General features: G+C 56.6%; 1 protein-coding gene across 3 annotated transcripts in view; it reads right to left on the bottom strand.

Annotated features, from left to right (window-relative positions):
- The window catches only part of ITPR3 (inositol 1,4,5-trisphosphate receptor type 3), a 67,042-nt gene that overhangs the window by 18,354 nt on the left and 21,232 nt on the right, over window positions 1-27,456 (bottom strand). Inside the window, exons 3-28 of one of the 3 annotated variants that reach the window (XM_042938474.1) lie at window positions 21,301-21,422; window positions 19,322-19,408; window positions 18,557-18,715; window positions 18,267-18,365; window positions 17,842-17,925; window positions 15,383-15,529; window positions 15,084-15,179; window positions 14,380-14,430; window positions 14,064-14,206; window positions 12,958-13,057; window positions 12,716-12,876; window positions 11,952-12,093; window positions 10,306-10,467; window positions 9,573-9,745; window positions 8,863-8,982; window positions 8,326-8,508; window positions 7,173-7,424; window positions 6,937-7,081; window positions 6,244-6,385; window positions 5,591-5,790; window positions 4,258-4,387; window positions 3,678-3,735; window positions 2,410-2,575; window positions 1,275-1,439; window positions 1,117-1,191; window positions 566-691 (exon numbers count right to left, since the gene is read on the bottom strand). In XM_042938474.1, the coding sequence (XP_042794408.1) occupies window positions 566-691; window positions 1,117-1,191; window positions 1,275-1,439; window positions 2,410-2,575; window positions 3,678-3,735; window positions 4,258-4,387; window positions 5,591-5,790; window positions 6,244-6,385; window positions 6,937-7,081; window positions 7,173-7,424; window positions 8,326-8,508; window positions 8,863-8,982; window positions 9,573-9,745; window positions 10,306-10,467; window positions 11,952-12,093; window positions 12,716-12,876; window positions 12,958-13,057; window positions 14,064-14,206; window positions 14,380-14,430; window positions 15,084-15,179; window positions 15,383-15,529; window positions 17,842-17,925; window positions 18,267-18,365; window positions 18,557-18,715; window positions 19,322-19,408; window positions 21,301-21,422 (3,488 nt within the window). The remainder of the gene's footprint in view (window positions 1-565; window positions 692-1,116; window positions 1,192-1,274; window positions 1,440-2,409; window positions 2,576-3,677; window positions 3,736-4,257; window positions 4,388-5,590; window positions 5,791-6,243; window positions 6,386-6,936; window positions 7,082-7,172; window positions 7,425-8,325; window positions 8,509-8,862; window positions 8,983-9,572; window positions 9,746-10,305; window positions 10,468-11,951; window positions 12,094-12,715; window positions 12,877-12,957; window positions 13,058-14,063; window positions 14,207-14,379; window positions 14,431-15,083; window positions 15,180-15,382; window positions 15,530-17,841; window positions 17,926-18,266; window positions 18,366-18,556; window positions 18,716-19,321; window positions 19,409-21,300; window positions 21,423-27,456) is intronic. The other 2 variants (XM_042938475.1, XM_042938476.1) reach the window with 2 other exon arrangements.

Below are 27,456 nucleotides of genomic sequence, written 5' to 3'. Positions count from 1 at the left end.
GACCACAAGGAGGCCAGGTTCAAGGTGAAAGCTGGGCCTCCAGGTCAGGACAAGGAAATGTGTGAGGGGCTGAGGGTCAGCGGCTGAGGCGAGGCTGGAGCGGGGAAGCAAGGCTGAGGGGTCAGGGTCAGGTGAACGCTGGGATGGTGTCAGGCTCAAGAGTCAGTGTGAGGCTTGAGACGTATCAAGATCAAGGTCGGTCAAGGGGAGGTATGGGCGTCAAAGGTTGAAATGAGGCTCAATTTGGAGTCAGGGACCAGGTCGGGGTAGGAGGGCAGAGCGAGGCCAGGGTGTGGAATCCAAGTCAGGGGTCAGTATGAGGGGTCATGGGTCAGGGGTCAGCCTGTGCTGACATCATGGGTCAAGGGGAGGCCAGGGTCACATGGACCAAGGGGAGGCTGGCCAAAGGTTACAGTGAAGCTGAGATTATCAGGACGAAGCCAGAGAGGGAAACAGAAGCTGGGGTCGGGGTCAAGAGTCAGGGTTAGGTTAGCATCAGGGATTAGGGTGCGGTTTGGGTTAGACTGGGGTTCAGGGTGAAGCTGCCCGGGGGATGAGAGGTCACCTTGTCATAGGGGATCTGCAGCAGGTCCAGCATGACCTTGTGGGCGTCCATGTTCTTGAGCAGCCTCTGCTGCTTCTTCCTCATCTGCTCCCCAACACCGCACATCTTGTTCAGCCGCTCCAGGATCTGGGGAGGGTGGGGGGTGAGCCCAGAGCCCCTCCCCTCCTCCTCAAGCTCCCCCTCCACCCAGGGCCCCGCTCAGGCTGGTCGGAGTCCCCGGCCAACCCCAGCCAAGTCCCAGCTCACGCTGGGGACAGGAAGGGGGAAGGAGGCCGTGGTCACGGAGTCAGATCACTGCAACGAGGCAGGGAAGCACTAAAAACTCAATCCCACCCATAAAAGTAAATAGAACAATATGACTGTGAAATGGAATTTCATTAAATTCCTTCAGCTTTAAAATAATGCCATCTGGACTTCGGCAGGGCTGTTTTTAATGCACAGGAAAAGCCAGAGGATGTCAATTTTGAGGACCGGTGGCCGGCAGAGTGGGGAGGCGGGAGAGGCCAGGCCCCAGAGCCTCCAGGGGGTCCTCGGGGCCCCCAGCCACTCACGCCCTTGACGATCTGGTAGTTCTCACTGCTCTTCTCCCCAGGTGGGTGCAGAAAGCCCTCCTCGTCTGTGGGCCGCTGCGGACACAGGGAATGGGGGTCAGCCAGGCCCCGCCCTCGCTGGAAGCCCTGTCTCCCCAGCTCCCCACGACCTCGCTCACCTCCTTCTTGTCTTTGGTAGCACCTGCCTCCACCTCCTCGCCCTTGCTGCTGCCCTTCTTGTCGACCCATAGCTCCGACTTCTCGACCATGGTCCGCAGCCGGTCCAGCTCTGACTTGATCACCTTGTAGTTCTCCACATCCTGAGCTGAGATCAGCAGCTGCACCTGCAGGTTGAAGGCAGGCTTGCCTGGTGAGATGGGTGCCCCCAGGTCCACCGCCTTGCAAAGAACCCCGGTGCCTGATGCCTCGGCCTCTGGTCCTGGCATCTCCATTGTGCCTCTGCTCCCACTCAATGTGTATGGCTCTGCCATAGTCCACCACCTCCAGGAAGCCTTCCCTGATGGCCGAAGGCCTCCCTGCACTCCTTGGCATGAGCTGCCCCATCACCTGGCTTCAGCGACTCATTGACTTGTGCTGAGAAGGCCTGTCACTTGGTCACTCGGACCCCAAATGCAGGACAAAGCATCCTGGCATCACTGAATGCTGGCTGAAAGAGGGATCTGAACCTCGGCTCCCACTTCACTCGCTCTGGTCAGTGGGTAAGGAGGGAAAGCTTCCTGGGCCTCAATGTCCCTCTAAAAAAACAGGAGAGTAGTAACCACGTTGCCAGGGCTGCCCCGAGAATTCCATTAACATGAGGCCAAGGCTCAGTGTCTGGCACACCCTCGCTAAATGCCAGTCCCGTTTCCCAGGGAGCTGTCAAGACCACACGACATGGCGAGCACACAACCAGTCACCTTAGTGAGGGCTGACTGCACGCCGGGCGTGATTTGAAGCACTTAGCAAACGTGCACGTGGTGTAGCTTGTTAAACTATAAAGCGCCATCCACATCATAAAAAGTGACAGGACTTGAGTCAGGCTGAGAGGGAATAAAGATGGCCCAAAACTTGGCCTTCACCTTTAAGGAGCTCAGCAAGGCCAAGAACCCCAGAGAAGCATCTTGAACTTCCCCTGAGCTGTGAGCATCTACGTCACGGTCAACCCCCCGGTGCCCAGCACAGGCCAGCACCCGGCCAGCGCACCTGCCTGCTTGGTGCCGGGGCCAGGTGGTCCTCTGGCCACCCCCCCGGGGAAGCCCCCTTGGGCCTCCTTCCCCCTCCCCAAGGGCAAGGGGGCTCAGACAGGAGCAGCACCTGCTTGAAGGTGTGCATGGCCTCCTGGCGCTGGCTGAAATGCTTGAAGAGCAACTGAAGGGCCCCTGAGACCAGCGGTGCGTAGTCGTGCATGCTGAGGTGGATAAGCACCCGTAGGAACATGCGGCCGCCCTCGTCGTCCACCTCCAGCATGCTGCTTGTCTTCCTGCAGCACAGGCGAGGGGAACGGGCGGCCCGTGAGCTCCCTGCCGGCCGAAGGGAAAAGCGTGCTCCCCGCCCACCCTCGGCAGAGGCAGCGCCCAGTGCAATACTTGCTGAAAGCAGTGATGGTTTCTCACCAGTTTGTAAACAGCCAACGCCCTGAGCTCCCTGAGTGATCCCCGGGTTCCCTTGGATTAAGCAGCCGAAGCGGCGACTCTTCACACGGGACCCACAGACACCCCCCAGGGACTCGCAGAGATCGGCCGGGGCCGTGGACAGAGGGCGGGCAAAATCCACGGCTTTGGTTTTACCAACCTCTAACTAAAAATGCAGCATTTCCTTCAGTGAGAAAAAAATCAGCACTACCTGTGATTCGGTCACCACTACAAATCACAGATGTTTTCACATCACCTTATGGGTGTTACAGAAATCGCGAAATGCCAGGTACGTTCATTGCCACTTGGAAATCGTGGTACTAATTATAGCCCTGGCCCAGTTTGTTACCTAATGTGTTAATAAAAAGGCCCATATCTAACTGGCGTGTCTAATTTGTTTTCTTCAATATTTTGATAGCTGTATCTCAAAGCACTTGCTTTCCTTTGTAATTCATGTGCTTTATTTTATGAATTTAAAAATGCCATGCTGAGCAGGGGTCCAAAGGCTTCGCTAGATCCCAAGAGTGTGGCGTGGAAATGGTTAGGAGCCCCAACCCCCAGAAGGAGCCCTCCCCCTCCAGCCCTCTGTACAGCGGGCTATCCCCCCACCTCCCCCTGCTCCCCTCCAGCTACCTGGTCCAAATCCCAATGCACAAACAGGAGCACAACAGCCCTGGGTGAGGGCAGGGGAATGACCAAGATGACACTAAGGTCCAAGCGGCCCCTATATCACTGGGGCCGGGGAGGCCTGACAGGGCAAACGCACAAAGCCAAGGAGACCCCTGCCGCAGAGCCCGGCAAGGGGCTGCGGGGAGTATGACCCAGGAGGAGGGGCCAGCCCCAGACCTGGGAAACCCAGCCTTGGAGACCCCAAGAGGGGGGTTCTCACACCGGTGTCAGCATCACCCACCCAACCCCACACACAACCCCCCACCTCAACTCTGGCCTCACCCTACTCCAAACATGGCCTCTGCCTGCTCCCCGATGCGATCCAGGTTCATGTTGGCAGCTGTGGGGAGCAAGAGTGGGCAGATGGGGGCAGGTGGCCGGTCCGTGCCAAGGAAAGATAAGGATCACAGGGGGAGGGAGCAAGCAGGTCCCCAAACCACCTTGTTCCCTGCACTTGTTGGGTAGCAGCCCCACCTGCGTGCTCCTTCTCAGAGCAGCCCCACCGCCCTGCAGGGGTGAGCAGGGTTCTGAGCTGGGCATCCGGAGACCTGGGTCCTGGTCTGGTTCAGCCTCTGACTGGCTGTGACCTGAGGCAAGTCCCCGCCCCTCTATACGGGCCTCAGTTTCTCCATTTGGGAAATAGAGACGATGATCTCTGCCTTTGCCTCTTACCGTGGCAAATAAATGAGAAACTAGGGAGGAAAGGCCTTTGCAGGTTGGGAAACAGAGGCAGGGCTGGGGATCCAGCCCCAAGGTCTCCCTCAGCCTCCACCCCACTGATGTGTACCCCTGGGCGAGTCACATAGCCTCAGCCTGAAAGCGGGGGAAGGCAGGGGTGGGGAAGGCAGCGGTGGGGGCTCACTGGTGGAGTCGAAGGCCGGGGCTGTGCCGTCGGCCCCGCTGTCCTGCATGGGAAACACCTCCACAAACTCCTTCTTGAAGACGGACAGCAGGTAGGAGATGCGGTAATCCAGGCGGACATTGAGGATGAACTGGAGAAGTGGGGAGGGACGGGGTGGCGATTGGACTGAGGTCGGAGGGCCAATTGTGCCCCGGGGGTGGGGGAAGGTGGTACCCTGAATGAGCTCTAGCACTTGGGTATCTCAGCATAGACGTTCCAGATGCTCCAGCATTATCACAACCTAAAAAATCGAGACTCCTCTCCCCAGGGAGGTCCAGGGCGCCCTCTCCTCCACTCTTGACCCAGTGATGAGGGATGACACCTCCTCTCCAAATTAGGCAGAGACACCCCCTGCCCCGTCCCAGCCCACTCAGCCCCTCCTTCCCAGGCAAGATACTGACAGGAAAGAGAAGGAAGCTCCCCAGGCCCAGAGGCCGACTCTCATCCTCCAACCTTGCTCTGCCTGGGGCTGGGGGGGCAGGCGGGTGGAGAATTGAAGACTGAAGGGGAGCAGGAGAGGCCACTGTGGGCCAGGGGGTGAGGACACAAGGTTTGAGGACACCCTTGACTGGCCTCTATCCTTATGGGGCACAGAGAGCTTCTGGCCATACCCCAGAACACAGATCTGGAAGCCCTTAGCCCCTAGATGAATCAGAATCCCCCTCCTCTGACTCCCCTCCTCTGAATCCCCTGACCAGGCCTTGCCCAGACTGGGTCCCCATGCAGGTCATTGTATTACCCTTCCCGTCCTCTGCTGACAATAAGGCAAAAGCAAGCAACCACTCCTTGGGATCCTACCAGCCCCTTCTCCAAGTGTTACTAGGGGGTCTCAGACAAGACTCAGAGCAGGAAAGACTATATCTGCCTCACCAGGAAATGGCTCTTAAGACTCTAGCTCTGCTTCAGAATCTCTGTGTGATGGCGGGAAAGTTCCCTCCCCCTTTTCCTTTCCTCATCTGTACAATGGAGGGACGGAGCTAGGCCTTGGTGCACCCCAGAATCACCCGGGGGGCTTGTCACAGCACAGACCGTGGGCCTGCCTCAGAGGCTTCTGGTCCGTAGGTCTGGGGCGGGGCCCGAGAACATGCATTTCTGAGTTCCCTGGTGAGGCTGAGGTTGCTGGTCCAAGGACCACACTTTGAGAACCACTGGGCTACACAGCCGATCACTATGGAGCCCTCCAGTACTGGATCTTATAATCTGAGTGGGAGTTCACCCCACCAACCTTCCTGTCCCAGGCTCCCCTCTCCTGCCCTATTCCCAACACCTCCCACCACTGTTCTGGCCCAGCCACCTGCAAGATTTCCAGGATCTTCAGCTTGGTCTCCATCACCACAATGTCTTCATTGTCCTCAAACTTGCTTCGGTCCAGTGGCTCAGTGGCACCAGAGCCAGCAGGCAGGCTGGGGGCGCCAAAGACAGACTGCTTTCGGCTTAGCACCATGGTGGACATCATGTGGCCCACACCCTGGATGGACCGCCGCACGTTCTTGCCTGCGGAGTGGGAAGCACATGGGGATCACAGGGGGCGCACAGCAGGACCCCTCGGTCTGACTCTGTCTCTGTCAGCTGCAGGGCTAACCCAGAAAGCCTTCCTGGGGGAGGTGAGCTTTAAGCCAAATCTGGGCAAAGAAGGGATGGCCAGGGCAAAGGCGGCCATCTGATAATAGATGGCAGGGCTGTTCTCCCCCACCTTCCCCATCTGACAGGGGGCCCCTCAGGCAGGGCCTGTGTGTCTCCCCTCCTCCCTCATCATCTCCCCTCAAGACCAAGATGCCTTGGAAGGCAACGCCCCCAGGCCCCGGGGTCTCCACAGAGCCTGGGCAGGACCCCCTCTGGTCCAGCAGAGGCCAGGAGGCAGGCTGCACAGGGTGTTGATCAGAGGACTTCTGGCACTAGGAGGAGATGGAGAACGCCAGGGGTGGGGGTCTGGCCACAAAGCCTCACCGCCTGAGTCATCGTAGGCCTGTAGCATGGCCGGGGGCCCCTGCACGCAGTCGATGATGCCCAACAGAGTGCGAGTGAGCCGCAGCAGCTCACTGAAGCTGTAGAAGCCGAAGTAGATGAGATTGTGCGCCAGGCTGACCACCTGCGGGAGGAGGAGGCGGGGCCGAGGTGAGTGGGGCGGGGCCGAGGTGGGTGGGGCGGGGCCTCGTGAAGGGCGGGGCCAGGGCGGGAAGGTAGGGCTGAGCAGGTGTAATGAGGGTGTGACTAAGTTCTTGGGTAAAGGCAGGATCTCTGGGAGCCTGGACACAGCCACCCTTGTGCCCTAGTGGGCTGATAAGGAAGTGAGGCCTACAAGGAAGAATACTGTGGTGGGGGGGGGGGGGGCGGCGGGGATAGAGCGGAAATGCAGGAAGGTGGCGGGGAGCTCCTCACAGGCACCTATGAGCCAGGTGGGACTGAAGGGGTGCGTGGACGAGGGGGAGCCAGCCCTCTCCCAGGTAGCAGGGGGAGAAGCCTCCCACTTGGGGAATCCCACTGGTCCACACAGTCTCCCTGAACTGGCTGGGGCACTGAGGAAAGGTGGGGGTCATGGAGCCCCCAACGCACCCCAGGGGGCAACTGAGGCCTAGTGAGGACCCCCCCGCCAGAGCCCCCCGCCAAGCACCAGCCCCCTCACCCCCCTGCCCAGCCAACCTCAAAGGTGAGCTTGTTCTTCTCCTCATTGGCAAAGGGCACCGCCTCGCTGACCACATTGTTGAGGTAGTCCTCCACGAAGTCCATGGTGCTGGCAAACTTGTTCTTCTTGTCGTCTCGAGAGGCGTTTAGGTTGGAATCATAGCTGGGGGGCGGAGGCAGTGAGGCATGAGGGTCTGAGAGATCCTCCCACCCCAGCCTCGCTCGCCTGGCCCACCCTCCCCTACCCATCTCACTCCTTGATGGTGATGGCTGTGGGGATCTCAGTCCAGAGGCGGGCGAACTTGACAGGCGTGACCAGCTCCTGGGGGTCCCTGTCCACGTGCACGTGCAGCATCAGGTGGCAGAAGGAGGCGCGTAGGTCAAAGGGCAGCATTTCGTCTGCCATACACAGGAAGATCAGGTCAACACCCAGCTGCTGGGAGATCTCGTCGATGGCCAGGTACTGGCGGTCCAGGCACATGCGGGCAAAGAGCTTCAGCTGGTACCTGCAGGGAGAGCAGGGCGGAGGGTGAGGAAACGGCAGGCGGGGGCCAGCGAGGGCTACTAGCAGTTGGACCTGAGCAAGTTGAGAATTTGGGAAAGTGGCAATGGGACGTAGGTCAAACCAGGCATCTGCCCACATAATAGGAAGGACACAATTCTGAGTGAGCACGGTGAAAGGGAAAACAGCCTGGAGTTTTGCGTATTTGCAGCTCTCCCCGCTCCTTGCTGAGGAGGAAAGGAGGAAAGCACTTCCTGGCTCAGCCAGCCCAGGTCTTCACAGGGAAGAGGGCTGGCTGAGTGACGGGCCGGGAGAGGAAGGGGAGGGGAGTGCGGTAGGGGGACCAGCCTGGGCAGAGCGGGGGGTGCAGGGTGTGAGCCTGGGATGTGAGAGCTACAGAAATGGCGGCTGCAGGCGACACTGCTCTGCCCCAGGGTGGCGGCACGCCCTCGGCTTCCTGCTCAGAGCCCTGCGTTACCTGCCGTGGGCCCTGGCGACAGATGGCCCACCACTAAGGATGTGTGAGCTTGGGCAAGTTCTTTTACCTCTCTGTGCTGTCGCTCCAACTTCGAGGGTGACAATAGTCACAGGGTTACGGTGGGGCATCAGTGAGTGGCCAGGTCACTTTGAACAGTGCCTGGTACATGGCCCGCATTTGATACGTGTTACCCAGTATCTCATTTTCTAAATCAATACGTTTGGAGACAGGTTTCGGTTTCTTTCAGGCCCAGTCACTGTGCTGAGCTCTTTAGCTACACAGTTGCCCTCACTCAGCCTCCCTGAAGAAGGCTGCAAGGCTGCTGGGGCTCATCCCCCAGCAGGGACTGGCTGAAGGCCTTCTGAGAAGGCCCAAGGGCACAGGTAGCACGGCACGAAGCAGGGGAAGGAGCTGGCCCCGGACGCACCTGTAGTAGCTGAGCACGTTCTCGTCGTGGGCATTGCCGGCCCGCGCCTCCTGGGCCAGCTGCCTCACGCTCTTCTCGTGGTGATCGTTATTCTTGTCGGTCCAAGTGAGCCACACCTCCTCCTCTGAGTACTCGATGCTCAGATACTCGTGGGACTGGGCCATCTCCTTCACCGGCCGCAGCCTGCAAACCAGGGCCACCCATCACAGGGAGCAGGGGGCTGGGGCCGGACTCCGTGCCCACAGCCCTCCCCGAGCATGCCCAGCCACACGGACCCCTCCTGGAGCTTGGCTGAGTGCCAGCTCAGACAAGTTCCTCAGGCCACGCCCTTCTCGAGGACAAAGGATCCGGCTCATTCCCCTAGGCCTCCCTCCTCACGTAGCGCCAGCACAGGGCTGGGCACCCAGCAGGCAAGGGCACATGTCTGCAGACCACGAGGGTGTCAGTTCTAGCGGACGGGGCCCAGGCTCCAAGGCGGCTGAGGAGCAGGGCGAGGCGGAGCCCTGGATGTGGGCAGGAGGCAGCGCAATGGCTCACTCAGTCTGGATGAGAATGTCACTGTTCTTGGGGTCCAGCACACATTTGCAGATGAGCTCTTGGGTGACAGGGATGGCGATGTGGTTGGACACACACAGGTCAGAGAGGTAGTCCAGGAACCTGGGGTGGTGACAGCAAGGAGGGCCAGGGGGCTCAGAGGCTGGTCCCTGGTGGGGATAAAGCCCAACGTCCTCCTTCCCCAGCGGACGGCACCGGCTCCCTAAAACCGGTTTACTGCTTCTGCTCCTACCCCAAAGCTTGGGGTATGGGCACGATGGACTCCCAGCTGCCCAAGGAGAGACAGTCATGGGCATCACCCTGATCACCCTGGGCAGGGGGCGGAGAGTAGCTGGGGGTCCAAGGGGTCAGGGTAAAGGAGGCACAAGGACAGGAGTGATATTCAAAATATTTAACAACTGGTTCAATACGGGCACCGACTTTGTCACCAGAGAAGGGTCTTGGGCCTTCTGCTATACCAGGCATTGACCCTCTTGTTGTTAGATTGGGCCAAATTTCGGAGGGGTCCCAGAGAGGGGCTGCAGAGGCCAGGGCCTCAGAGAGGTGGCAATTTACCAATGGAGGCAATAGTTTTTCACTATTCATAATGAGCAGCTGCAGCGGACTCTGTGCCCCCAGAGGACTGGGAAGGAGAAGGGCATAGGTGCAGTGAGAGGGTGGAGGGTGGGTGGGGGGGGGGTGGGCGGGCTCACCTGGGCTCCCTGTTCTTCCGTACGAGGCTGACGAAGGTCTCCACCTCGGTCTTGGTGATGTGCTTCTCCAGGAGCTTGCGGTTGTTGTGCAGGAGGGCAGTGATGGTGTCTTCTGCCAGGATGTCATAGCCGATCTGGGACTGCATCATCCCGAACTGCTTGGCGATGTGCTCCTGGGGAACAGACGGGCTGAGTCGTGGGGAGCCCAGCTCTGCTCCAGCACCCCGCCCTAGCCCTGGAGACAGGGGTCCCTCCCACAGGCGGGGGACCCCGACCCTGGCAAGGTGGCAGTCTGGGAGAGGAAACTGGCACCGGGCAAAAGAGTAGGTTTATGTAATCTAGTTCTTAAGCTCCCAGCCTGTCTCCCTACCAGAGTGAAGCCTCCACAGGGGAGGAAATTATCAGGCAGGACCGGCTACATAATTTGTGGGGCCCTGTGCAAAAACGAAATAGCAGGACCCTTCTTCAAAATTTGAGAATTTCAAGATGGCAACCGCAGAGCATTAAAGCCAGCTCGAGGTCCTTCTCTGCACACCCATGAAGCTGGCCGGGTCGCCTGGTTCCCTACGGTATCCCCAGGCCTAAAACGGTGCCTGACATGCAGCGTGTGCGTGCCTCAGAAAATATTTGCTGAACGAACAAAAGCAGGAGTGAGCAAGAGAGCAAGCCAGTGAGCAGGTGCGTGGGGAGACCCCCGGGGCCAGGAAGGCTCAGGCCAGGGCGAGCAGCACACCTGGTTCTTACGGTAATCCTCCTGGGAATGCCGCAGCACCCGGTAGCAGAGGCGGAACATGTGCTGGTAGGGGGCATTCTTCTGGTCTGACAGCTCCTCCAGCCGCACCAGGGGGCCCTCACCCCCCTTGTCACGGAAAGGGGCCTTCAGAATGCCAAAGATCTGGAAGGGCAGAGAGAATGAGGAGGGATCCCCCTATACCTGCCTGCAACCCTCATTATCCCAGAAACCCTCAGCCCCAAACTCACTGTGCCCCAAAGCCACACCACCATGAACCCCAAAGCTGGTTTTAAGCTGGACTGAGACCTCCAAGCCCCCATCAAGGGCCCCTCTTCCAGCTCTCACCCCCTTCTCCTGGCCAGGATTCCAATGCTGGCCTAAGCCCACCCATCCTCACATGACTAGTCCCAGCTCAGATCCTGGACTAGGCTCAGCGTCTGGGGGAAGAGTTCAGGGCTGCCACAGCTCAGGGGTCTCAGGTTAAGAGAAAAGGCAGGTCAGGCCGGTGTGGCCAGAGGTCTCCACCTCTGGTCTCAGTAATGTGCTTCTCCAGGAGCTTGTGGTTATTGTGGAGGGCGGACACAGCCTGCCTCATCAAAACAATGTTAATGTAATTTAAAAATTTTTAAAGGCAGGGATTGGGTGAGGGTTCTGTTCTAGAACAGAAACCAAAGAAATGCAACCATATGGAATGAGAAAACCTTCATTGGATCCTGCTTCAAAAGAAACAACAACAACAAAAAACCTTTAAAAGAACATTTTGGGTGAAAAGTAGGGAAACTTGATATGGATTGGGCACTATTACCAATTTTCTTAGGTGTGATGACAGTATTGTGTTTATCCCAGGAGATGCACACTGGAAAACTTAGGGGTGAGGTGCGCCCTGTTTGGAAACGCATGGGCGGAGGGACAGATGTATAGATGCATGGTTACGTAAAGCCAAACCGGCAAAATGGTAACAAGTGCATTCAGGCAGTGGTTGTAGTGTGTTCACTGCGCTATTCTTTCAGTACTTTCTCATATTTGAACGTTTTCACAATAAAAATTTAGAAAGAATATTTAAAGTAATCTCCACACCCAATACGGGGCTCAAACCCACAACCTCGAGATCAAGAGTCGTGTGCTCCACTGGGTAAGTCAGGTGCCCCAGAGAAAAAAATATTTTTAAAGCACAAGTTCTGGGGGCACCTGGCTGGCTCAATCAGTACAGCATGGGACTCTTGATCTCAGGGTCATGAGTTAAAGCCCCATGTTGGGCATGGAGCCTACTTAAAAAAAAAAAAAAAAAAAAAAAGCACAAGTTCTAGACCCAACATCCTGAGTTCAAATCCTGGCCCTGCTGCTTCCTAGCTGCAAACTCTCAGTCAAGTTACTCCACCCTCTATGCCTCAGTCTCCTCACGGGTAACATGGGGATAATAATACTACCTCCCCCAGGTGGAGAAGATCAACTGAGCCAAGGGCACTGGTACGCGGTCAGTGCTCAACAAATACTCATTTTGGAAAAGGGGGTGACGAGAAGCTGCAGACACAGAAGGTCCACTGCAGATGGGAATGGCTCCTGTCCTGGACACCCGGCCCAGTCCCCAAGGCCACTGCAGGTCCCAGACGGGGTCCGCCCCATTCCCCACGCCTGTGCACAGGCACCTGTTTGAGGATGTTCTGTTCACGCATCAGCTTCTGCCGTTCCCGGTTGGGCTTGGTGACCATGATGTCCAGCACATTCTGCCCATTGTTGGGCACATCGCTGACGAAGAACACCAGGTCCTCCAGCAGCTGGATGACAAACCTTCACAAAGGGACGCCAGGGATGACAAGCGTGAGGCACCGACCCTGGGAAACACCCCTGGGACACACCCGTCACATGCCCCTCATGGGCAACCAGCCCTGCCTGAAATACGCTCTCATCGAGTCATCCGCCCACCCTGCTGGCCAAAGCACAGAGCCCATGATCAGCCTTCAACTTCTCTCCCCAGCTTCACGGCTCTCAAAATGGCTCTCAAAACACACTCCTCGCCCCACCCGCCCTGGATTCCAAAGTGCCCCCAAAACAAAGAATCTCGTTACACTTCAGTCTGGAAAGGAACAACTGGGCACAAGGCAGGGTGTTTGATGTGAAGGGCTCCACATTTCTGTCCTGGCCCCACCACTGATTAGCTGTGTGACCATGGACAAGTCTCTTAACCTCTCTGAGCCTCAACCCATCATCAGGGTTAGTTCTGGCAGTACACGAGCAGTGAGGCAAGGGCCCAGGTCCACCAGGGCCTGCAGAAACCAGTCCCCACCTCTGTCTCCCCCACCCCAGCCACACCTGCCCGGTTTCTGCTTTGTGACTCCTTCGTCCATGAAAAGCAGACCCTTGGAGGACAAGGCCTCTCAGGAGACCTCGATGACCCCGCCCTGCAGCCCACCTGCGGTCATTCTGGCTGATGAAACCCTCACTGAGTTTCTCCACGGCACTGGCCAGCATGGAGCTGGCATCGTTGGCAAAGTCCAGGTCCCGGATCTCAGACACCGGAACTGACACGATGGCAAAGGCTTCCTTGTCCTCCTTGGTGGGGCAGGTGCCCAGCTGCAGGGACAGGGGTCAGCAGGGCACCCAGGGACAAGCTAAGGCCCCAGCCCCAGCCCCCCAGCCCCGGGCGCCTCGCACCATGAGCCGAATGGGCCGCTCTTCCTCAATGTCGATGGGTACGTTGGTGCTCTGGATCCACGTGTTGGTGCAGAGGTGCCGCAGCCGGACATAGGAGTTCCTACAGGCGGGGCCAGGGTCAGGGCTCGGGGATGGGGCCTCGGATCGCGTCCCGGCTGTCTGCTCTACCCCCGATGCTCCACATCTCCACCTGACTCCACCCACGGGACAGGGAAACTGCTCCCCTCCAGGTGAGGAGCCCAAGCCAGAGAAGAGTGACCAGCAGACAGCCCCCAGGCCCCCTGCTGCCCTTACCGAGGCCCACGTGCCTCACCCGCACTCCCCAAAACCGGCTTGTTTGTAAACTTGGAACCAAGACTCATTTGGACAAATGGAACCACTTAGACTATTTATCCCACTTAGTGTCAAGACGTATGTGTTTCATAGCGGAAACACTCTTGTCTCTGATTATGAAATATCATTACCTTTCTGAAATGAAAAACAATCTGAATCTCAAAATGCACCTGGCCCCAAGAGTTTCAGCTAAGTGATCGTGGAGGCCTGTAGCGACTCAATTACTTCTCCCATGAGTCCTGTTGATGGGTAGACTTGATATTCCCACTTCACAGATCAAGAAATCAGGGCAAAGTGATGGAGTAAGCTGCCTGAGGTCAGACAGCTAATAAACACTAAAGCCTGATGGACACCTGGGAAGTTGCTTGATGTTATGGCCCAGAATCTCAGGGTTGGGGGAAGAACTTAAAGATTGGGGAGCCCCGGCCCCACCCAGTGTGCCCTGGACAAACTCGTGCAGCCTGAGCTTGAGTAGGCAGACCAACGGGGGCAGGTGGCTGATAAAGATCCCTGGAGAGAAGGCATTTTGATAAAGCAACTTGCATGAGGCAGCACCCACATGCACAGAGCCCAGGGCCAGGCACACAGCAAGCGTTCAGTGGTGGTTAGCGGCCTACAGCTCTCAAAGCTCCATCCCCAGAGGGACGGGACATGCAGGTCCTGAGCCAAAGGACCTCAGGAGGACAGAGGAGTGTGGGATTCAGGGAGCTCAGAGACAGGATGGCCCAGCCTGGAGACTCCCATCAGCCCCCAGGCACATGGCACCTACTCACCTGGGCACAAAGGAGTCAGTTTTCTGCAAGGTGGTGGGGTCCAGCTCAAAGAGGGAGGCAATGTCGTTGCCATGGGGCACAGCCACCAAGCGGTACTTGATCTTCTCCCCAGCGTTCCGGCGACCTGCACGACCCTGAACACCCTGGGGTGAGGACCCCCACTCAGGCAGAGGCCCCTCCCTCCTCTCAGGCACCCTGAAACCACCTGGGGTTCCACCTGAGAGGCCTTCTCCCTCCAGCTCACCTCCCAGGGTTTCACGGCCACCCTCCCGTGGTCCCTCTTCCCCAGGCCCCAGAGCCCTACTTTGGTCCTCACCATTCCTGCCGCCTTGGACTCACAGGTATCGCCTTTGTAACTGGGGTTCTCCTGGACAGAGACATGAGATGGGGAAGGCTATCGGACACTGAGCTATGCTCACATGACCCCAAAACAAGGTCCACCCCAAAATAGCCCCCACCCTCCCAGGGGCACCCACCCCAGCACTTAAACCCAAGTCACTCGTGAAGAAGCCACCAATGAGAGCCCCAGGCCTTGCCCTTCATTCCCCTCTCCGTGGACACCCACAGATGAACACACACACACACACACACACACACACACACACACACACACAAATGCTCCAATATAACCAGCCTGCATATTCTGGACAGACATGAATGTGGAATGTAAGTTATACAAGGGCTGGGGATGGGGATTTGGCTCACCGTTGTATCCCCAGGGCCTAGACTAGCTCCTGGCACATAGCAGAGGCACAGTAATACTCATTAGTATTACTAATATAATTACTAATAGTAATAATAATTACTAATATAATACGTATATACTCATATAATACTCAATTATATACATTCATGCACTTACTTGATAGTATTTGTTAAATGCAAGAGTGCAGATAAACCAGTGTCCACAGTCACGTGTGTCTGTGTGTGCAGACGTGCAACAGGCACACACGCTCACACATGCCCACATGCACACACACCCTGAGCCCCCAGGATGCCCCCCTCTCCCTCCCCACTCACCTCGGCAGCCAGGTAGTTGCCCGTGGCCAGGTGCTTGAAGCGATACAGGCCATTCCAGTGACCGGCTCCTCCACGGCAGGGGTCATGGTGGACCACCTGAGGGGTGCAGGGGTGAGGCAGGAAGGAGGACTGGCTAGGGAGGGGTGACCCTGGGGCGGCCTGGAGGAGTTTACTCTGGACGCCTGGAGAGCTCTGGGTGAGTGGCACCTGGACACCCCACCCCAGCTCTACCCTCCAGGGGGATGGGGGAAGAAGGGGGGAGCCCAGGGCTGGGTCCTGGGTAAGACACAAGCTCTGACCTCCACTTCCCAGAGGGCATTGGAGCTGGTGGCCGAGGTGGCGGACTGGCGCAGCGTGGTACGCAGGAACACCTGCAGCTTGCCCTTGTACTCGTCACACGTCAGGAACTTCTCCTGCTCCGCATGGAACAGCCGCACCACGTCTCCCTGTAGGTGTGGGTCACGGGCTCAGGACGGCCGGCCCCACCTGCGTCAGATGCAGGAGCGGCTGGCCGGGCCCCCGTGGCTCCTCCCAGAGCCAGCAAGCAGAGGGTGAGATGTGTACTGGGCCCCACCGGCGGGTGGCCGGGGCCAGGGGCTGGCCCCTCAGCCGGGCGCTCTGCCCAGATCCCAAATCCAGGATGTCCAGATGACTGGGGCGGGCCAGGCTCTTATCCAGAGCCTTCCCCAGCTTCCTATGTCAAACCCAGCCTTGACTGTCTCCTTCCCAGATTTATCTCTCTAGAAACCCCACCTGACCTCTAAAGGCCAATCTCAAGTCACCCCCTCAATGAAGGCAGGAGGGATGTCACCTTCTGGGGCCCTTCTAGGCCCATGGCTGTACCTCCCTAGGGCCCTTTCTGCCCGAACATGGGTAGTTCTTGCCCATTTCTTCCGCTCCCACAGGACTAGAACAGCTGGCTTATTCATCTCCGAAGCTTTGGACACAGACACCAACTTTGGGTCCTGGCTCTGCTTCACAAGCTGTGCGACCTTGGATAAGTTCCCTAACATCTCCAAGCCTCAGTTTCCTCTCGTGTACAACGGGACTACTATGACCTCCTTGCAGAGATTACGAGGATTATAATTTGTATAATGGAGTCACGCTGCGCGCTTAGCACGTGCCAGCCTCTGCGTGCCCACCTCACGTGGACTTTCTCACCTCCTCCTCACACTGACTCCCCGGGTACATACATCGCTATCCCCACCCTACAGGTGGAGGGGCTCAGGCACGGAGAAGGTAAGTGTCCTGCCGAGGGTCACAGAGCTAGTGACAAATGGGACATGAATCCGTGCTGCAGCTCCAGAGCCCTTATCTTTCCACCTCACTTCCTCCGGCAGCGAACCTACAATCAGCGGGTCGTCTATTACCGTCTAGTAATATTATATCTATTACTCCAACCACCAGTTGCGACCACTAACAGCATTATCTGGCTTCCCTACCACTGCGCTGGACACAAAGTTCTCAGCTAACACCTGTGGAGTGAACACACGAGTGAGTAACTAGACACAGATTATGCGAGTTGCTTTGGCGGGACCTTGTGACCCTTGTATCCACGAGGCGCAGGGTTGAAAACAAAACAAAGGGGTGGACTTTGCACACTCAGATCTCACTTCCAGGTTGCCTGGCACTAACATCAAAGCCATGACAGATTCACCGAAACCAGTCCAGGCAGCACCACGGGGTTCGACCTGATGATGGTGCTTCATTTTCTCAGTGTCACACAGATTGGGGGCTGGAATGTATAATCGGAGAAGGCTTCTGGGAGGAGGTGGCACACAGGCTGAGACTGATATGTGGATGACGCGCAGGCTTCAGGGAGAGACAGAAAGGCATTTGAACAGAGCGTGGGTGAACTGGAAAGAGCCTGGGAGACGGGAGAGGGAGAGTGATAGGCTGAGGCAGCCTGAGGGGGGCAGGAAAGTCTGATGGAGCAGCCTGGCTGGGAACGGAGGGTCAAGGGAGCCACTGCAGGCTTCTATGCAGGGGAAGATGCAGGGAACACAGGGCAGCCTCCTTAGGGGGCTGCTCTCGGGCCTATCCCCTGTCCCTTTAACAGATATCATGGTCAGATGCCTGCCAACTCCCCTAGCTGAGGAGCCCCACCCTCTTTGCTACCCCCATATCTGCCCCTCCCAACTGCCCCTCCACATACAACCCACACTCCAGTAGGCTGGTTCCATCCCCTGAAGCCCCACTTGAACCTCTGGATGCCTGGTTTTCAGGGCTTGTCTAATGGTGTCTCCAGCCCTCTTTCCCCCTTGCTCTGGTCCCTCCCTAAGTCGTTGCCGCAGTGTTTCCCAGCAGTACTGTGTGCCCTCCAAGCCTGTCTGGAATCGGGGCACAGGCCCTGACTCAGCAGCCTCAGGCCCTTGCCCAAGAGGGCATAGGGCAAAGTGCAGGGCGCCTGGCTTGGATTCATGGAGCAGGCGTGGGGGAGGAAACAGAGTGCTCAAAGGATCTGGCTCTCCAAGGTGAGGGAATGGGGACCCCTATCCACTGACACACTCTTAGCAAGAGGAAAAATCGAGGCTTGCCAGGATCCAGAAAAGATGGAGACTGAGGCTGGGAGGCTAGAAACAAAAGATGGGGTGGTCCGGTTCGTGGCGGTGGGGGGAGGTGGGGGACGGAGGGGAGGGCCTGACAGAGAGCAGGGCTGGGTAAGGGTAGGTGAGGGAAAGCAGAAAGGGGGACCTTCAGGGCCGGTCTGGGCAGCCGGCAGGCAGGTGGCAGTGGGCAGTGGGCTCCCAGTCCTTACCCCTTTCAACACCTCCTCCAGGTGGTCTCGGAACTGCATGAACAGGTTGATCTTCCAGCTGGTGTTGCAGTTCACAGAGTTGACCTGGGGAAAGGCAGAGAGAACCCTGATGCCAGGCGGACCGCCAGCAGTTGGAGAGTGGGGCATGAAAGGCCCAGTGAGGGGGTGGGGGGAGGACCAGCCCAGCTCCCATCAGAGCACAGAGAGAAGGTGTCTTCTCGAAGCCAGGGCCCCCAGGCCCCAGCCAGGTGCCCTGGGGCTGCCAGCCTGTGGGGCGAAGAATGGGACAGACGTAGAGAGACCCAGCTCGCCCAGCTGGCCGGATGGGACTGGAGGAAGAGACCATGGTGGGGAGGGGCCCTTCTGTGCCCTCAAGGATGTTCAGACGCCCTTCCACTGCGGGCTGGCCCCACCACCTCACTCACCTCCTTGCAGCCAGCGTTGTCACTAAGCTCATAATTGCTGGCATGCAGAGGCTGCCCGGCGTTGACAGGATTCAGGATCACCTTGTCCCCCACCACCACCTATGGGGACAGGCGGAACAGGGTGAAGGTGGGAAGGGCCAGGCCTCCAGGCCTCTCCCTGGTCTCAGACTGCCCCTGTGAGAAACGGGCACGACCTCATCCAGTCCCCACATCAAAGACCCTGTCGAAGCCCCTCTGGTGCTGCGGCCCGCACCTCCCACCAGGCCCCTCCAGCAGAGCCCTGTCCTTACATTGTCCCCGTTGCTCCGCAGCTTCCAGAAGGGCTGGATGAAGAGCCAGGAGCCCTCGTTGCCTGTTGCATCCAGTGTCACCCGCATGGCATTCTTCTCCAGCAGGGCCGGCAGCCGCTTGTTCACTGTCAAGTACTTGTTGCTCTTCATGTGCAGGAGCTGGGGGGCAGGCAGGGTGCAAGTGAGGTCACCGGGCCCCAGGGGGCCAGCCCATCGAGGACGGGGACTCTGGGCGGCCCACTGGACCTTGGTCACAGCTGGACACACATACAGTGTCAGATACACAGACATAAACACACGAATTGAGACACGTGCAGTCACGCGCGTGTGCGCACGCGCACACACGCACACACACACACACACACACACACACACACACACTGTCAGGAGCCTAGGTGAACACAAAAACAGCTAGCATTTCTGAATCCTTCCCATGTATTCATTCCCGTAACCTTACAACTACCAAAAGGGAAGTAATATCATTGGCCTGATTTTGCAGATGGGGAAACAAATGCACCGGGAAGTTAAGTAACTTGCCTGCGGTCACAGAGCCAAGATTTGAACTCAGACCATAAGGCTCCAGTGGCCGGTGACCACTGTGCTGGAAACACACCCACGGACACAGCTACTCAGGCCACACAGAAACAGGCACACCCAGAAGCAGATATGCAGTCACAGGGACACGCCCCAGAGGGCATGTCAGCTGGCACCCCTCTCCCCAACGCCAGCCCAGCCTCTTCAGGGGGGGATGCAGGTGGGTCTCACCTGGATGACACTGCCATACTTCACGACGTCCCCGTGCACCTTCTTGTTCTCCGTGTCATTCTGCTTCTGCTCCATCTGGGCTGCGTGCTGCACAGACACACGCAGAGGTGGAACGCAGGCTCGGAAGCCGGCTCCTGGAGGGCCACATCCCCCCCCCCACGCACAGGTGTGCACACACACACACAGCTTCTGGCACTGTACCCAGTGACCCCCCCCACCCAGAGGCCATCTAGCCCATTCCCTCCGCAGGTGATGAGGGACTGAGACTCAGAATGCAGACGGGCAGCCTGCAGCCGAGGGACCCGAACCCCGATCCCCTGCCCCCTCCCCCCATCTGGAGGAGGCATGCCAGCAGGCCCTTGAACTCCCTGTGCCGTCTGACACTGCCAGCAGACAACCTAAGCTGTGCCTCACTACCCCCAACTCAGCCGATTCCTGATGCCCCCATCACGGGACCCCTCCCCCAGCCCAAAAACCTGACAGACGCGCCTGGCGCTACTTCCTCCGCCTCCTTCCCATCCCCCTCCACCCCACTCCTCTATGATCCTCCCTCCCAAAACTGTGTGTGCTCCTAGCCACTGTCTTCACTGGTGGCCCACATCCAACTCTGACAGATCCAACGCCAAGGGCCTTGAGGCTTTGGCTGGCTTCCCATTAAGGACACGTTTTTAGGCACTTCTGTCACATTAGACTGGAGGCTGCTTAAGGATAGGCACTGTCTCCTCCATCAGATTGGGGGGTCCTGACAGGGCTAGACAGGGTCCTAGACAGGGCTCTGTCTCCTCCATCAGACTGGCACTCCCTGAAAGCACTGGCCCTTCTACCCGGTTCTCCTCCTCAGTCCCTTCAGCCAGGCCTCACAACGGAGGCTGGGGCAAGGGTGGCTGTTAGGGAAACTGGCCGTGTACCACATGATTTCCCATAAACCCACAGTGTGACTACACGTGTGTGTGTGTGTGTCTGTGTACATGTAAATGCCCGACACCCAGGCCAGATCCCCGGTTCAGCCTCTGCGTGTGTCGCAGCAGCAAGGAAGCCTGTGACAGCCCCCAGCCCAGGAAGAAAGATGGGTTATCCGTAACAGACCTCAGGCAGCCCACCCTCAGCCCCCTCTTTCCAGCCCAGTTCATAGCTATGGGGTGAAGCCCACTCTTCCCCCATTTTACACCCACCTCCTCAAGGAAGGGGACACAGGGAAGCAAGGTCTACGGGACAGGGGCTGGGACACCAGACCTGAGGGAGGGTCTCAGAAACAGAGTGCCAAGCTGCTGACCACAGCCAAAGCCTCATACTCTCTTTTTCATGGGGACTGGGCCCTGAGGTCTGTCCGGAGGGGACTGCTAGGATGTCAACTGAGCCACTGCCCCCAAGAGGTCCATGAGCAACCACCAGGCCTCTGCACTGTGCACTGTCCCTGTGTCCAACAAACCCAAGGTGAGTCAGAGACCTGAGGGCCGTTCAGGCCCTACTACAAACTCACAGGATGAAAGCACGACTGCCCAGCCCCCTCTAATGGTCCCAGGACCCAGCTCTATAAAATGAGGAAGGAGGTTAAGACTGGTTTTCAAATCAGGTTCCCTGGAGCCACTGTCGCCAGGGGCTACTGGTAACTCCAGGTACAGTTGTACAGGTTGTTCACTGCACTATGGCATCCAGCTGAAGGGCTGGGTGGAAGCTGAAATCCAGTCCACCTTTCACTCACTGAGCCATGTGCCCAGGGCATCAGGGCTATGCCAGCCTGGAGGAAGGAGCACCTTCTTCTAACTGACACAAAGGGTCATATAGACAAGTGGATCACTGGGAAGGCACTCTACTTCCTCTCTCTTACCTCATTCACACCCACACATACCAATCTCTTGCATCCTGGGGTTTCCCACTCAGCCACAGGGCCCCTCTTGGCTCTGATGGGCAGCGGCCCCCGTGTGTGCACCCGGATTCCTGAGGCACATACACAGGTGCATGCCTGTGCGCATACACACCTGTAACTTTTGGAGCAGCACCACGTCAGCGATCTTCTCCTTGTCCTGCTTCGTCTGTTTGGCCTTCCAGTACTGCTTCTGGGCCGAGTAGCGGTTCATGGGACACACCTTGAAGAGGCAGTCTGTGGTGGGGCAGGCCAAGGGAGGGAGATCAGTTCATGGAGGGCTCAGCCTACAGCCCCACCCCCCAAATTCCACCTCCACTCTCCCCACCCTCCTGCCCCACTGGGATGGAGAGGTAGTGGTAAGAAGGACCCAGAAGAAGTTGGGGCAGGTGTGAAAGCAGGATCCCAGCTGGGAGGCAGACGCAGGCCCTCTTCCCCACGGGAGATTTAACAGAGGCTCTCAGGCCCGCACCCCATGCCCTGTCTGTGCCAGCTTTTGTGGACATTGGTGGCTGACAGTTCATACCTGCATCCTCCTCTGGCCCACTGCCATCTTGCCCACAGATGCCTGGGAAGTTGCATCCCTCTCCCTCCCCACCCCCAGGAGCAGCTGGCACAGGCACAGGATAGTCTGGCCTCTGGAGATGACTGTCCGCAGTGCTGGTCACTCCCCAGCTCCCTGTACGATCCGGCTGACGCTTCTATTTGGCCTGAAACCACATCCTTGCTTGGCTCTTCCCTTGCCCTGAGTCAGTGAGGTCTCCCCTGAGACCCCTCTTCAATAATTCTTCCTGTCATAGGCTCTGCTTCCAGGGAACTTGACCTAAGACCTGCCCAATCAAAATTGCAGAAACAGGTTCATTTTTACTCTTTTTCTTTTGGAAAGCAGACGAAACACTTATGATTTTCATAAGCCCCCACTCCAGAGAGGGCGTCAGATTTTTCTATTTATCAAAAGGAAGCATGAGTTGAAAAATCCTATTCTAAAGTGTGGTGGGAGGGGATCGGGGATTCTGGGTCATGGTGACGTGCTGGCCCAGGCGGACGGACCCACCTGACAACAGCACAGCCTGTCCTGTGAGGCAGTGGGTGTCCCGTCACAGGAGGGAACCACACCCTGGACAAGGCGCTGGGCTTATGGTCTCTAAGACCCCTCTCACGCTGCAGTACTGGGCCTCTCCAGCCGCTTGGAGCCCAGGACAGGGATGGCTGTGCTGGAGAGCCCCTCAAGCCCTCTCATCTACCCTCCAAAGGAAGGCTAGGTGCCTGCTCTGGTCAAAGCTGGTCATCCAGCCCCCGGCAACTAAAAGCAAAACTGGATTTTCTATCTAGCCCACGAGCAGGCAGAGGCCCCCTGGTGCCATCAGGAAGAGAGACCGAGTGAGTCAAAGACAGAGGGAAGGAAAAAATGGCAATTCTCTTCGTAGATGGAGCCGCCAAGGCCTGCTCTGCCTAGCCCACCTTGGCACCACCAGCATGAGGGGGCATCACTTCTAGAAATAAGCGCTCAGTTTGTCGGAGAGAGTATGTCTTTACAAGGATCTGCTTAGCCCTCCAGAAGAAGCTCATGTGTCACCGCCTCCCAGAAGTCCTCCTGCTTCATCAGGCTGGGTTGGAGCTCCCAGGGCTCCCCAGGTCCCCCGGTTACCACATCGATCGCACTGCCTTGTTAGAGGCCACTGGTGCCCAAGAGAAGTCAGAGAAGTGGAGCATACCAGGAATTGTTTTGGAAAATGGGAGGGTGGTTGTCCTGATAGAGGTAACAGCTGGCATTTAGTGGGCAGGACAGGGACGCTGGACACCTGCACCATAAAGACTGTCCGGCATGACTCCTGCCGAGAGTGTCCTGCCACACGTGTGCAGGTGGACAGCTGAGGACAGCACTCAGCCCAGAGTGGCCCACAGAAACACAAAGTACTTGTTGCACAGTTTTTAGCAAACACTGAATTTTTCAGGAATGCGACTCGTTTCGAAACTGAGGGAATTTGTGTTGTTCTTTGTGTTGCTCAAACTTGACCAGGAGTTTTTTGCTGTTTCAGAGAATGCATCACGCTCATGGCCGTGCCAGATGCCTGCGTTTGTGGCTGCCGTCTTCATGATTCACAGGCAAGCTCTGACTGCTTCCTTGGGTCTTCTAGTTGTGCCCAACATCGACTTCTAAAACATGTATTACTATATTATAAATTGTTTTCCTTTTATGTCTCTTTTTTATCACACTTAGGGCATTAGGCTGGCCTCGCTCCCTCCCCCCAGCTCCAAGCTCAGTCAGATCCGGGCCCTGGACCCCCCATTTTATGTTACATAAATATAGACATGCATAGATTGTATTATTTTTGAATTCCACTTAATAATATTAAAGGGGGTTCTGGGTCTGACAGGCTCATCTGCAGGCTGGCAGGGCCACGTGTCCCTCCCCGTGTCTCCAGCACCAGGTCAGGTCTCAGAGAATATCTGCCAGATGAACACAGGAATCTAGAAATGAGTCCCTCACGTGGATGAGGTGGGGCCTGAATCTATAGCCTAGAAGGGAGGAAAGGGATGGGGCGCTCAAGTGGAGGGAATGAAAAGAGAGTGCCGGAGGAGGCGGTGAAGTGACAGCCGCCAGTCACACTTGGGGTCGGGCAAACTGAGACAGGAGGGGGCCGGCCAGGGCCCGGAGTCTGAGTGAGCCTGGAGCCCACGGGTCTTGGCGGTCATGAGCTCCCTGGTCTCCCCACCACCCCCTCCCACTCCCAATCCAGAACAGAGAACAGAAGGAAAGACAGATGCTGCCCCAGGTCGCCCTACAGCAGAGGGGCTCAAGCCTTTCTGAACTGACTCGCCTACGAAATACATTCTCGGATCACCACTTTGTGAAACCACATGGGGACTTCTGTCCCTGGTAATAGGGGCAGGCTGTGACAGGGCAGGGCTGAGAACCGTCGTTATCATGTTTTTTGGACCAACCCAACCAGAAAACAACTAAAGCAACCAGGTTTTTCAAATGGATATTATTTTAAGACTTCTTAAAGAACTGACAAAACAGTGAAGAATTATTGGGCCCGATCAAAGGGAAGTTCGAACAGAAGATCAAAGGGAAGTTCGAGAGATACAGAAACACCCAAGCTACTTTCGCCCTGAGGATATTTGTTGATTCCAGAAAACACGGGCTTTTATTTGGATGACTCCATCAGGTGACCTGGACAGAAATCCAAGCCCGGGCCCATGGAAGATGGGAGTCTAACAGGCGACCCTCCACTCAGGAAGCTAAGACCCCAAAGGGCTACACCCCAGGTGAAAAGAGCTCCTTCCAGCAATGAGAGCCCTGTTGGAATCCCCTGGATGGTGCAAGAAACCCGAAATTCGTGCCTGGCTTTAGGCGGTCTTGGATGGGTGGAGCCCCAGGAGTCCAGTAACAGGATATGCACACCCTCTCTGGAGGAAGGTAACTTCCTCCTGGTCCACAACGACTCATACCAAATCTTTCAATTTTTTTAAGCGTTTATTTATTTTCAAGAGAGAGAGAAACAGAGCGCACATATGGGGGAGGGGCAGAGAGAGAGAGGGACACACAGAATCCAAAGCAAGCTCCAGGCTCTGAGCTGCCAGCACAGAGCCCGACATGGGGCTCAAACCTGAGCCGAAGTTGGATGCTCAACCGACTGAGCCACCGAGGCACTCCGTACCAAATTTTTCAAATGCAATATCCAGTGTACAGTGAAAAACAACCAGGAACTCTTGGGAACTAGATGTCATGAGAGAGAACCAACCCACAAAACAGACAGTAGAAACAGACGTTGAAGAGACTTCAAACGCAGGCATCCGTAGAACAGATACACCTACCCTGCCTAAATCCACAAAAGCCTAAGGGATCCTTAGAAGGGGAAACTGTACAAAGTAACATCACAGGCTGAGAAAGAACCAGACAGAATCTCTAGAAATAAAAAAGCTTCAACAACCACACTTAAAACTCACTTAAGTATTTAACAGGGGAACAGGAGCTTAGGCAGGGCTGAAGGAAGAATTAATGAGACATTAACAACTCTTACTACCACGCATTCTATCCAATTCTTTAAAGGATGGTTGAGTCCCATTGAAGGGACTTCACAGCCCACTAACGGGTCAGAGCCCATGGCTGAATGAAGCACACTGCCCCGGAGCATCCCAGGAGTGGGAGGAAGCCAGCACTGATCCCTCCCTGCTCCCAACTCTTTCATCTCTGTCTTGGAAACTGACTACCTAGAACTTGTCAAATGTGCCTTTTTCTCTCACACAGATGGTCCCTTAGAGCCTTGCCTGTAATACACGTCAGAAGATGCTTGTTGAATGAATAAATGACTTGAGTCCTCTAAAATATTTGTGGCTCACCTCTCTGCGCACCTCCATGCTTTTACAATGTTGTGCTTTCTTGCCCAGAGGCAGCCCTGTCAGAACCCCAGAAGAGGCCAGAACCCTTCTTCTCACCAAACCACAGGGCAGAAGGGCAGTGAGGAGGAAGAGTGGGATGGGAGCGGGGAGACCGGGCTCACACGGGAGCTGCAGCCTCAAAGGCCAACAGATAAGTCTGGGTCCGGGCAGGTTTCCAACAGTAAGGGCTGCATGTGCTGGGGGACACATGCTCGCAGCGGAGGGGGCACCACTGCCTGTGAGGCTGCAGACAAGAGGATGTTCACCTAGTAAACAAAGTCAAGTGACCTTCCCTGAAACTAAGGTATGTAACACTCCAAAAGCCACTGCCACTGGGGGAGCTTTAAAAAATACAAACTCCTTTGGGGCGCCTGGGTGGCTCAGTCAGTTAGGCATCTGACTCCGGGTTTGGGCTCAGGTCATGATCTCGCGGTCTGTGAGTTCGAGCCCTGCGTCAGACTCTGCGCTGACAGTGTGGAGCCTGCTTGGGATTCTCTCTCTCCCTCTCTCTGCCCCTCCCCTGCCCATACTCTCTCTCTCTCTCTCAAAATAGTAAACATTAAAACAAAATTTTTTAAATACAAACTCCCAGGTCCCCTGTAGATTCAGCAGGTTGGGGCGAGGCCTGGGGATATGCATTTGTAAAGGCACCCCAACCCCAAATAGTCCTCCTGTTCCCACCAGGTTGAAAAGCACCAGTGCAGACGACTCGAGATGCGAACACAGCACAGGGAATAAAGTTCTACAGTCACGATAACATCTAAGCCTTGTGTAAATCACGTAAACATCTGCTTTTAATTCTTGTGAACGTTTAGACTCAACCTGTCGAACAAAACACGGAAGACTCCATGGGTGTGTACAGAAGAGAAGGCAAGGTCGTTCAGCCTTGATGTAAAACTGAAAGTGAGCCTGGCAGAGGAGGGAGGGGGCGGGGGGCAGCGCTGGGGTTGCTGGTGGCCGAGAAATGAAGGCGGACCCATGATCATCAGGTTTATGAAGGTGACAGTGGAGAATCACAACAGGCTACCCTCAGGAGGATAGGGCAGAGGAAGTGGACGAGTGGCCCAGGGGAGCTAAATTCTCCTAGAATAAGCAAAACATTGAAAGACCTGGGAGCAACAGGGGAAACATCGAAGAGTTCAAAGGGACTGCCTTCCGAAGTGGCTGAGGAGGCATAACATGGTACAACCCAGTGGGGGGCAGCTGGCAGACTCGCAGCCCAGATGCCCCTGCCCCTGACTCAGCAGCCTCGCCACTGGTCCAGCCTTCAAAGAGCACACCTGCGTTTGCACAAAATGACAAGAGACAGGGGTCTTCGCTGCAGCACTGGCGGGAAAGCTGGAGATTAGGGATAGCCCAAGTGTCCATCGGAGGGGACTGGTTAAATACTTCCCAACAGAGCCGCATAATGGAATGCTCTGCAGGTGTAAGAGACAGAGGTCAGAACTTCGGACACACGCTACACGCCACACGTGCGTAAACCGTGAGGCCATTATGCTAAGTGAAAGAAGCCAGTCATAAAAGGACAAATACTGGGTAATTCCGCTCATGTGGGTACTTTGAACAGTCAAATTTACAGAGTTGGAAAGCAGCACTGTGGCGGGGTGGGGGGGGGGGGTGGCAGTGGCGGTGGAGAACGGCTGGTGGTGGTGATTATTTAACAGGTTAGACTTTCAGTGTTCTGGGAAGAAAAGAGTTCTGAGGCCGGAAGGTGGTGATGGCTGTATAACAGTGAGAATGTGCTTAATGACACTTAACTGTACACTTAAAAATGGCTAAAGATGGGGAACTTTATGCTATGGATCTTTACCACGATGTAAAAATAAATACTTTTTTTAACGTTTAAAACTATGTAAGTAGGGGCGCCTGGGTGGCTCAGTCGGTT

This window comes from Panthera leo, chromosome B2 (assembly GCF_018350215.1).
Source record: "Panthera leo isolate Ple1 chromosome B2, P.leo_Ple1_pat1.1, whole genome shotgun sequence".
NCBI classification, from domain to species: domain Eukaryota; kingdom Metazoa; phylum Chordata; class Mammalia; order Carnivora; family Felidae; genus Panthera; species Panthera leo.
Note: the sequence above shows the minus strand (reverse complement) of the source record. Positions and strands in the feature narration are given on the sequence as shown.